This window comes from Penicillium diatomitis (assembly GCF_028827545.1).
Source record: "Penicillium diatomitis strain IBT 30728 chromosome Unknown utg000005l_segment0_segment0, whole genome shotgun sequence".
Classification (NCBI taxonomy): domain Eukaryota; kingdom Fungi; phylum Ascomycota; class Eurotiomycetes; order Eurotiales; family Aspergillaceae; genus Penicillium; species Penicillium diatomitis.
In genome coordinates, this window is record NW_026623177.1 from 1,697,090 (window position 1) to 1,707,940 (window position 10,851).

A 10,851-nucleotide genomic window follows, 5' to 3' on the forward strand; every position below is an offset into this window, starting at 1 on the left:
GTCAGGTGATAGGAGGGTCCGTAGTTTACAGTCAGGTGACCAGGACATATATACAAATGCGCCAAGCAATTAGCGTCTTTTATGGGTACTGTACTACTGTAGTGCTTAACTGCTAAAGCCGCATTGACGATATCCTGATCAATATGCCTTTGTGACGTGCAGGATGAGCCTTTTGCTTTCTCCTTCTCTGCCTGTATGAAACCCAAAAAAAAAAAAACCACGGCTATTTTGATCGAAAACCAACCAACATGTTCCTTCCTTCTCCCCTACCACCATCACCATAATTAATCCAATCAATCTCAATTCCTCAAAGCATAATCAACATCAATCCAACTATCCTTCCCAAGACTAACCATCACTCGCCAAGTATCCCCCACAGTCTGCCTCGTCACCTCACTGAGAACCTCCCCCCCATCCCTCTCTCTCAGCGCAAACTCTATCTCCCTCAACTTGCGCTTCACAAGCACGCATTGCTCCAGCACACGATGGATATGGCCCCGCGATGACCCAGTCACAGGCCGAGTCTTGTCCGCGTAGTCTTTCATGCAGGAGCTCACTCCGATAGAGAACTTGCGGGCAAGAATCTGCTTGTCTAGGTTGGAGATTGGGGGTGAAGAAGAAGGCGCTGATGGATCGGGGGATTCCCAGGTTTTGAGGATATCGGTGGCCGCTTGGAGGAATTGCTGGAGGGTGGGTTCGTCCGAGGGTTGTTGTTGTGGTTGAGGCTGGGGCTGCGGTTGCGTTCGTGTTTGCGTTGGCGTTTGCTGAATGGTCTGTAGGGGTATAGATCGGGGTTGTTTCTGCGTCTGCTGGGGGGAGGAGGAAATTGAGCCAGTATCTGGGGTTGGAGGGTTAGGTTCTGCCGTTGAGGGTTGTTTTGGTAGGAGGCTGCCCCGTGCCGGTCTATGCGAGCGCTTTTCTTCAGCGCGATTATTGTTGCTTGGGGGAGAGGGTGCGGTGGCTCTGAGAACGTCGATGAGATAGTCCCTATCCGAGGGAGATAGGTTCTCGAACGAGGAAGGGGGTTTCTTCTTCCATCTTGGAATGAGACTTGGCATTGTGATTGCAGGGCTTGTACTGAGGTCCACTTGGGATAATTCAAGTTGGAAAGCTGGACTGAGAGAGAGAGAGAGAGAGAGCCGCGGCAGTGGAAGTGGGATGAGCTTCAGAAATGTTAGGTTGCATTGCCTTCTGGAACTTCTAAGGAGGCGAGCGACATTTCTACCTTTCTATCGCAGAGCATTTAGCAGTAGAAGATCGAGTGCCCGTCAATGGACCGGAATTGGAGGCTGTTCAAAGCATCGGACCATACCACGCTGTCATTGTTTTTTTTTTTCAAAGGGACAGTCAGATCAAAGAATGTCCGCTGGTCTTTCAAGATGCGAAAGACGTGCCAGCTCAGTTGTATGCTTGAATGAGCTCCCGTCAGACTGAGTATATGCAGGCACCAGCTGGGGTTTGCCACCGCTCAGAGGGCGGCTTTGTTTGATAGGATTTGATTTGTTTGTTGGTCTGTGGAAGCGAAGAGTCCAGGTCAGGTTCAGTTTCTGGGGCGTCGACGGGTGGTCACTGCAATGCTGTCAAGGGTGTTGTGTAATCTTGAGCATTAGTTATCGGGCAACTCCCTTGTTTAATGTAAAAAGGGTTGGGTTACAAGCCAAGTGGATATAATTTGCAGAAGCCAAATAATGCAGAACATAGAGATTGAAGGATGTCCTTGATATCATATTTGACAAACAGACGCTGTGTATTGTGACCATCTATGTATGTTCCAATCTTCACCTCTATGATATCACGTATCTTTTTCTTTACTCTTTCATCTCGTGGAAGGGAGGGACCCAATGCATGCCAGTCAGATGGAAGAAAGCCGTAGAAAGTAAAGGGTATATGGACATTTTGGCGTGCGGCATATAAATCAAGTCGTAAATGATAATATATTAGTTCTCGGGCCTGTGCATCGCCGTCTTCCAGCACATCAGACGAAAGACACTGCCCAGCGAGAAAAGAGGTTGAGAGTCTACAGCCGGAGGATAGACTGCGAGGCGATCAGATGAATGCCTGGAACTGTGGCGATTCTATACTCGAGTCTGCCAAACAGGGCTATTCGTACGTGAGCATTGTGGGAGACTCTCACGCACTCCATCAAATGTCGCCGGTATTGGCGCGGGGGCCCCTGGAGTTTGACACGCCAGGGTTTTCAGGGGTCGAGTACTGTGGGTGTCAAAGAAGAGACACGCGGCCCCTTTGCCACTCTGCCGGAGCCACGGGGTGCCGTTGAGAAGGCATAGATAGGTGACCTAGCTCCAAGAGGCGCTCGCCGAGGGCCTTGCGACATGACTAGAAGTCGTTGATGATCCCTTTCGTGGCATCAAAGTTCCCTAGGTATGGCTGTGGTGACTGTTGGACGGACTTTGCTCGTCCTCCGGATCATCGACGCTGAGTTTCCAGAAAAGCGACTTCATATCCCGCACATTCTCACGGAAGCCATCCAGTGGCTCATCCTTTTTCTCCTCCGAGAGTGTTCGTATTGCGCGCATGATGTCGGTGAAGCCCTCGTCGTGGGGGAGCCACCAGTGGTTGACCTCGGGGAGTTGCCAAATCGCAGCAAGGACAGCGCGGAACTTCGGAGCAATGATGTATCTGTGTAAGTCATGCCATTAATGAGCCTTGGACTGATCATACAATCGTGACGTGCACTAGCAGTGCCTTTCAAAGGGCCGACTCACCCATTCTGCTCCATCACAGCCATCTTGCGCCTCGACCACATCTGAAAGTTCCCCTCTCTCGGCAGGAACATGCTCGAAATACCGATACTATTCTTAAAGTTCATGAAGTAGCCATTGCCTCTCTGCGGGTATCGCGAGATGGTCTCGATGAGCTGGCATTGTTGCAAAGCCAATGACTGCAACTCTGGCAGAAGAGGCAATTTCAGCGAGAGCATTGACTGGTATTTGAACATCAGTTCAGTGGAAAGGAGATCGATCTTGAAAAAATTGGCTTCCCACAAGGAACCTTGCCAGATGCAGCCCGGTTCGTATGGGTCCACAACATCTTCGTCCGTCAAGGGCAGCGGTTCCGGATAGGAGCGCACTTTCTCTTCACTGTCCTCGTATTGCTGGAGAATTGCCTTTGCTCGCTCCATCGTCAGCCCAAGCTGTTCGTTTTGAGCCACAAAGTCGTCCAGCGGAATCAGCCCCGGGAAAGCTTGGCGTAGAGAGAAGCCATGTCCAGCCCGAAGCGGCGATTGATCGAAGCGACGTAGGCAAGCTGCTTGTTTGGATCATCTGGGTAGAGGGCGGCTTGTTGGGCGTCGTATTGCTCCTTGGCGATATACCAGTCACGGCTCAGAATGGTCTCCGTGCCAGCTAGAATGCCGGCCACCACATCAAATCGAGCGTACCACAGGAAGATATTGGTGTGCAGGTCGATCATGTTGGAGGAGTCCGGAGTGAGCAACTCCCGCATCAGGGCATGCGCAGCTTGATGATGATCAACCAGATTGGCCCAGTCTCCGATATATTCCTATCCATCGCGAACCGGTCCAGTGTCAGTCAAAAGTGTAGAAAAGGTATCTTGATGCGTGTCCAAAAGGGAAGGCCGCTTCGTACCTCGAAAACTGTGAGGACGAGGACAGTACACAGCGTTGCCTCTGTGTGCTCCTCGCCCGCCTCCAGCGACTTCCGTAACAAAACCAGCGCCTTATTATAGTACTTCAAGAATGTGTAGAGCTTCCCCCACTCTGCAGGGTGTGGTGGTAGGCCGCAAACCCGACCAGAGCATACAGCAGCGGATCATACCCCAACGCCAGTTCGAGGATGCTATGATGGATGAAATGAGCGCTGGAAGATCGCAGAAAGAAATGGTCGTACGAGAGATGCTGCTGGTGAAAGTCCAGATAGAAGCGTACATCCTCAGCTAGGCGACTGTTGTTGATCAAGTCGAGGATCGAATGGCTGAAACTGCCCGACCGAACACTCATGGACTCGTACCGGGACGATTCCGTGGATGGAGAGCTACCGGCCTCGACCTGCGACGAACCTGCCTCGGATAGCTGCTTCACACTCCGTTTCCGTAAGGAATGGCCGCTCTGAGTGCGATGGAGCTGCTGCCGTGGGTGACCAGCACCACTGCCACTCCTTGGTGATGCCTCCGAGCCCAAATCCGTTCCTTCCGGTTCTTCCTCATCGAGGATTGGTTCGAGCGGGTTCATTTCCTCGGTATCGTGCTTGCTGGAGGACTCGCTGCCCTGCGACAGAGGGCGTGTGCCCCGTGATTTTGTGGACGAGCGAGATCCCTTGCTGGACGATGCTGTCGGCGATGGGTAAACGCAGTCCCGATTGCCCTTGCGACAGCGTTCACAGACGGGTCGCGCCTCGTCGCATTTGATGCGACGCGCACGACATGTGAAGCAGCCACTTCGGGTGCGCTTGTGTTTCTTCTGGTCTCCGACGGGCTGGAGGTGTGCTGATTGCTTGGGTGGATATGACGGAGCGGCAAGGCCGATGGGTGGCACCGTCGCGGTTGGATCGTGCCAGAATGCGACGCTCTCGGGATACTGGCCGAATAAATTGTAGGCGGACATTGAACTATCTTGGTGCATTGAATCAAGAAAGCCGGCCAAGGCCGCTTGGGGCTGTTGATAGGATTGCGTCATGACGAGGGAAGGGTCTGTTTGGGGGGGGGGGGGGGGGGGGGGGAGGGGTTAATGCGGATGCGGTTGAGGGAGCACACGTAGATTCTTGGCCGATCCAAATCCACGAGGGAAGATGGGTTGTAGAGAAAGACACCTTGATTTGGATGGAGACTGGCGGCGAACACTCGTGTGCCAGGGAGAAGGAGAGTCAACCCTTGCGACTTGCGAGGGTGGGCGAAGGAGTCGGGACAAATGAAGCCGTGACTCTGTATGTTTTGGGGCTTGCTCCCTCTCTCGCACTGCCCGTGTGAATGGTGGATGGATTCACCGGGTCACACTATATACTCTCTGTGTCTTGAGCCGTGAGTCGCCCATGGAATAGTCATACAAGCTCCGAGGAAGGAACTTGCAATCGAGGATGGGATAGGCAAGTTCGAGAAGAGGAGACGGGGAGTGAAGTCGGAAAGCGAGTGTGAGGAATCAAGCGTGAAGAGGAGGGAAGAACCAGAGAAGGGAACCAAGGAGTGTCTTTACGGATGCGCACGAGCAAGACTTGTCTAATTCCAATGCCAACACCAATGCCAATTTCAATTCGAGCTCCAGCTCCAGCTCCAGCTCCAGCGCCAGTCTAGTCCAGTTCTCGCAGTGTAGAATAAAGGACGGGGAGTGGGGAAGGTGGACGCAGATGGATGGAGATGATGGAGATGATGGGGGGGTGGCCACTTGGGGCAGGTGATTGGAGGCAGATGGATGGAATGATGGCAAATGGCTCGGGTTTGGGGGGGGGGGGAATTTAGTTCGGAGCGGGCGATCATCAGGCCAGTGATCACTGATCAGTGATTTAGTGACTGGCGCAGGATCGGTCTGAAAGTGAAGATGAGAAAAGGTTTCAGGGATATAGTCTGGACTCTGGACTGTAAATGACACCCTTTTTCCTACGGTATGGGTTGTGATCATATGAAATTCTCGTGTCTGAATCAGGACGTACTAGATGATAGCCAGAAGGGCAGTAGAATACGAAGAAATGGATCGCAAGTGTTGCTGTGAGACAGTAGCATCTCTGGTTAATTTTCTCATCCTATTTATGACAATGTTACTCTGAATTGATTCAAATTATTCGATTTTTTAGGCTTCACAAATAATCCACTCAAAAAGACTATTAGATGTAGATACCTTTTTCTGTGATTATTATGATTATTGTTATTATCATGACTTATTCGTGTGGTTCATTTTTCTTTGCTTTTTGGAATCCTTTTACGGTCGTATTGAATGTCGATCGCATTTTGGACGGGGTGCAACTTGCAGCCGGTACAGAGCTAAGCCCCATTGGGCCTAGCCCGCTGTGCACCGGGAATGGGAACCCCCCTCAATTCCATCAGAAATCTTAGTATTCTCGGAAGGGAAATAACAACCTGGACCATTTGCCCTTACAGGTTCAGTCCCCATGCCGGCGATCTCGCCGAGCTCATGTATATCACGATTTGATGGATAAATTCGTGTGACATCTAAGGGGTCACCCTGACCGCACATAAGGTGTGGCTCATCCTCATCATCGTACCTGACAGTTGATCAGCTGTGTCTACCAGTCTGGCTGATCTTACGCACCCAGTTATACTAAAAGTGCGACTGACAACCTCGGGGAGCAATGGCACATTCTGTCTAGTTGCAAGGTCTGTCACTTCGAGTACTAAGGAAGAAGATCAAGGACATCGATGAGTTCAAGACTCGATCTTTTCGCGTCTCTCAGGTTTGCGGCTCAGGGAGAGTGCATAACAAGGAAATTGTGATCACGTAGAAGAGCATTACCTTATGGACCACCGAAGCATTCGATGAAACTGGAGCATCGTCTTTTGCCAGGACCGAGGTACTGACAGATAGCTACATCATTTTACTTTGTGACTCCACCAGTGGTGACTGGTGAGTCGTGACTGGTGACAGATGCCCCTTGCAGTACTCCTTTCTGAACTTGGACTCGAAAGACGGTTCGTGCGGGAGAAGATAAAGCCGTAGCGCAACTGGCGAACACGATCAATAGTCCACCGAGAAGAAGGAAAACAGTACCCTGTTGCCATGGTACTCCAGAGAGATAGACAGGAACATCCATGCGTTGCAGGCCAAACCTGGGGAGAGATTGTCCACTCTGGGAGCATGCGTTCCATCATCATGGTCCGTACTCTGTAGTCCCTAGTCCCTACTATACTATCATACTCTGTGAGTGACGTACACCAAGTATCTAGTGGTGAGTGGCCGGTAGACACAAGCAATCGGCACCCACGAGTCGTGCTATTTACCTGCATGGAAAACCAAAAGTCCCCCGGAGAAACTTGACTCCACGATCGCTCTTTTCAAGATTGGAGTGTAGCATAAGTCCTCCAGCTCCGGGGACTGCCAGACCATCTCCATGGGCTTGGGGAGCACCTGGTCGTGGTACGTGCACACTGCACGCCGCACGGGAAGTGCACACGCGCTTGTAGCCCACTTGGCAGCTCTCCCAAGCCCAAGGACGAGACCTGTCATAACCTTCTGCTCAATCTGAATCTGTAGTTCTGTACTTGACAAGAACAAGTCAAAATATGGTTCACAACAGTCCGTAATCCAGGTAGGCGTCTACAGTTCACAGTCCATCCATACCCGACGTCGATCCACTTTTGCCGTTCCTTACTCCTGAGTCCCTACCTCACTGTCCTACAGTATACCTCCTGTTTGTAGTTTGGACATCCTTGTCCATTTTATCTTGCCTTATTTCTCCTTCCTTTCCAGCTCATTCCATATTGTGTTTTTTCTTTTTTTTATCCCTTTTTTACCCTCACCTTCCATTTTCTTAACCATATCCACCGCCCTATGAGATCCTTTCATCCCCCCGAATGGCCCCTCACAGATCCAGCCTGCGGGTCGCAGCGATCCTTGATCGCCGCCACGGCCACGAACAAATCCGACGAGCAAGAGGAGCAAGGGCACGTAAGAAAGCCCAGACCACCTGGAATCCACCCAGACCGGACTGGCGGGAAATTGGAAAAGAAAAAAAGGGCTAAAATAGCACGTTTTTCTGGACCGTGGTTCCGGTGTCCGCCACGGCGGACTTCGGAGACAGCGGGAATAATCACGGTCACTACCTCACGACAGCACCGGGGCACAGAGCTGGGACGAGTTGTACTGACGGTAGTGTCGAGTGCCACGGTTCGATTTGATCGATGTGACCCTGAGGTCCAACTGCCTTGGGAATCGCGTGGTCTGTTCTGGTGGACGATGGGAGTCAAATATCAGGAATGTCCACCATCTCTCGATTACTCGATAAAGATTGAAATGTGTAGGAGTGAAGTTTGTGAGTATTTCTACAACCATAATTGGGACCTCTATATAAGTAACTATATCATGCACAAAGTGTATGGACCATGTACTGTGAAGTACGGTAGAACCCTTGACGCCATCGTCATCAGCCAGGAATTGCCACGAGGAAGATATGTAGTCGAACTGCCGGGCCTGGAGCTCTGCGACTTTAGGCAAGGAATGAGTGCTTACCGGGATTAATACGGCCTTACAAAGTCCGGCGTGTACTGTATTGAGTATTGACCATTCAGTACACAGTACTAGTCAGTAACATTGTGAATTACTTAATTGTACTACTACTGGCGTTGGAAAACATCCATGGATGTATTGTGTTGGATTCGAGACATTGTCACATTGACACCTTCCTGTCCTATCTCGAGTTTGTAGTTCTACTACTACTGACTACTGCATCGGGGTCCGCTAGATTGAGAATGTATATTTCTCGCATGTGACTGTCATCTCGTGATCCAATATCCAGTGTCTGGTGTCTCCTGTCTAGTATCTAACATCCACTTTTTCCATGAACTGGTCTCTCTTCTGCAGCGATAACATGTGATATCGTATCTTCTGTCCTCGTCCTCCCGACCCCTTCAATGCAAGTTACGCTTTCCTTTGTAATACTGCAACCACACACCATCGGCTCCGGTTCTCCGGACTCTCGCCCTCGCGCTCAGGGACCCATTCTCGTCGAATCTCCCCTCCATCTTCGTTCCTCGAGACTAGATCCTTTTCAAAGATTCGCTCAATCTCAAACCCATTCCCTGAAGCAGTCTCGAAGAAGCTCGCCACAATTGCTCGGCCGGTGTGGAACCCCGCCACGCACCAGACCTTTCCTCCCGGAGCCAAGAACCACGCCATCGTCCGAACAAGATTCTCATGCTGTGCGCGCATCCAATAGCAGTCTGCGGCGATGATCCGAGTGAATTTTCCCCTGTACGAGTCCGCGAAGGCGTCGTCCAATTTGCCCCATTCGTGCGGCCGAGTGATGACCGTCGTCTCGGGCCGTGGGTCTCGCGCAAGGATGTTTTGGTTCACATTGAAGGCGATAGCACCAGTTGCGCCGGCAAACGCAGGCGATGCAGGGTGATCGGTCACGGCGACCAGGGAGGCGTTTGCAAGGCCACATACGATGGAGGGAAGCGCGGCGCCTTAGATTATAGTACGGCGTGATCAGCAATCCCATGTCATTTCCGTGTCCAGCGACGCATGACCGAGCAAAGACCAGGCAAGAGCCCATTCAAGCAACTGGAAGGAAAGAAATCGAACGAGTGAGACCGAATCACTTACCGGCACCGAGTTCCATCACCGTCTCCCCCTTCACCAACCAAATCTCCCGAGCTTCCCTTTGTGCCGCACTCTCGTCAGCAGTCGCAGGACTATCCGCCGTCTCTACCCCATCCGCCACGACCATGCCCGCGCTCCATAAGAAGTGCGCAAACAGCTGCCTGCCCTCTTCGGTCAGATTGCGCACGCTCTTCCCATTATTCTGCTCCTCCTCCTTCCTCTTGAGACCAGCTGCTATTTCCTCCGACCTCTTCTCCGACTGGCCGGGGTAAGACGGAACCATGATCTCCAGCTCGCCATATCGCGGGGAGGAATAGAGGAGAACTTGACCCGGGTCGCCGTGGAATGAAGGCGCGTCGTCTGGGAAGAGATGAGGCAAAAAGGCACCAAACAGATCTTCCGCAGACTCTTCTACGTCCGAGCCCTCTGCATCCTCGTCCTGAAAGTCAGGCGCTGGAACTGCCGATGTGGTGACGGGTCGCATGGCATTGCGGCGGGGAGCTGGCCGCAGGCGCGAATGAAGCATGGCTCGATTCTTTGTTGCCCCGCTTCCCCTCACAGGCAGCAGGTACTTGGTCTCGAGGGATGATCGGTTGAAATCCTGGGCTGCGTTGAAGGTCTAGAGACGTTCCCGCGACCACCAGTTCCAAGCCGCGATTGCCAGGCCAAAGCTCCTCAAACTCAGTATCTGACACGCTGAACACGGAATTGACAACGTGGAACCAGCCCAATCAGACTGGGAAAAAGTTGCGATTAGAGATGTGGGGTCGATGATGGCATCAAGGCACCGCAGATCAGAAATGGGAAGTTTGTCATGTTTGGCACCTGAGCTTTCGGCCGCGGACTTGCGCCTTCGAATCTTCCTTTTCAAACTTACCCGTACGGTATTGTATTCTTCATGGCCAGGCGGCCCAAAGTGACAAAGTCCAACTGGAGAAGTGGAGAATGATGGTATCACGTCCATCATGGTCGATGATGGGAACCAGCCACTTCACTTTGAGTAAGAGCATCATGATTAGGATTATCTTTACAGACACACCTCAATTACCGTCTGTTCTCCTTCTGCCGAGACTGTGATGGTTTCTCGAAGCAGTCACGTAAAAACAGACATACGCAATTACGCATTTACACACTCTCCTGTCAGTTGAGCGATTGTCCTTTTAAGTTGTAGGAAATCACCCACCTGTAACTCTCGGCCCCATCACACACGTTGGATGAAGAAGATTTTAAGTCTAGATCTTGAGAGGAGAGCGGTTACAACCAAATATAGTACCCCTACATACTACATGCCACCGTACTTCCAAGACCACGCTTTCTGATTATACACCGAATGTAGACTTGAACGTTCATTTAGCACATCACCAGATGATAACCTTGTAGTACTTGGAGCTGAGCTAAGGATCGACTGTTGGCCCCGTGCAGTCTTTAATCTGTAGTCTGACGAGCCGACATCCGATGTCGGATCACCCAGACTGTCCGATGCCTTGGCCAAAAGGGTAAGAACCGGCCCCTGGAGTCCCCTCCCGATTCGGAAATCGAGATCAAGAAGATCCGGCTCTGACATAGCGTACCGGGTCTTCACTCAACGGCTAGCAATGGCTATTTCT

At 51.5% G+C, this 10,851-nt stretch overlaps 4 protein-coding genes across 4 annotated transcripts; all 4 read right to left on the reverse strand.

Moving 5' to 3' along the window:
* Positions 1–299: 299 nt before the first annotated feature.
* N7539_005206 (uncharacterized protein) lies at positions 300–1,058 on the reverse strand (the record flags this gene model as incomplete). Its single annotated transcript, XM_056934808.1, has 1 exon — positions 300–1,058. The coding sequence occupies one exon, from the start codon at positions 1,056–1,058 to the stop codon at positions 300–302; it is 759 nt and encodes a 252-aa protein (XP_056790002.1).
* A 1,320-nt stretch (positions 1,059–2,378) lies between these two features.
* On the reverse strand, positions 2,379–3,142 carry N7539_005207 (uncharacterized protein; the record flags this gene model as incomplete). Its single annotated transcript, XM_056934809.1, has 2 exons — positions 2,379–2,640; positions 2,727–3,142. 2 exons carry the CDS (start codon positions 3,140–3,142, stop codon positions 2,379–2,381), a joined length of 678 nt encoding a protein of 225 aa, XP_056790003.1.
* A 47-nt stretch (positions 3,143–3,189) lies between these two features.
* On the reverse strand, positions 3,190–4,654 carry N7539_005208 (Zn(II)2Cys6 transcription factor; the record flags this gene model as incomplete). The annotated part of the gene is made up of 3 exons (XM_056934810.1): positions 3,190–3,522; positions 3,609–3,737; positions 3,773–4,654. 3 exons carry the CDS (start codon positions 4,652–4,654, stop codon positions 3,190–3,192), a joined length of 1,344 nt encoding a protein of 447 aa, XP_056790004.1.
* A 3,906-nt stretch (positions 4,655–8,560) lies between these two features.
* On the reverse strand, positions 8,561–9,770 carry N7539_005209 (putative nicotinamide N-methyltransferase; the record flags this gene model as incomplete). The annotated part of the gene is made up of 2 exons (XM_056934811.1): positions 8,561–9,108; positions 9,248–9,770. 2 exons carry the CDS (start codon positions 9,768–9,770, stop codon positions 8,561–8,563), a joined length of 1,071 nt encoding a protein of 356 aa, XP_056790005.1.
* Between the last annotated feature and the right edge of the window lie 1,081 nt (positions 9,771–10,851).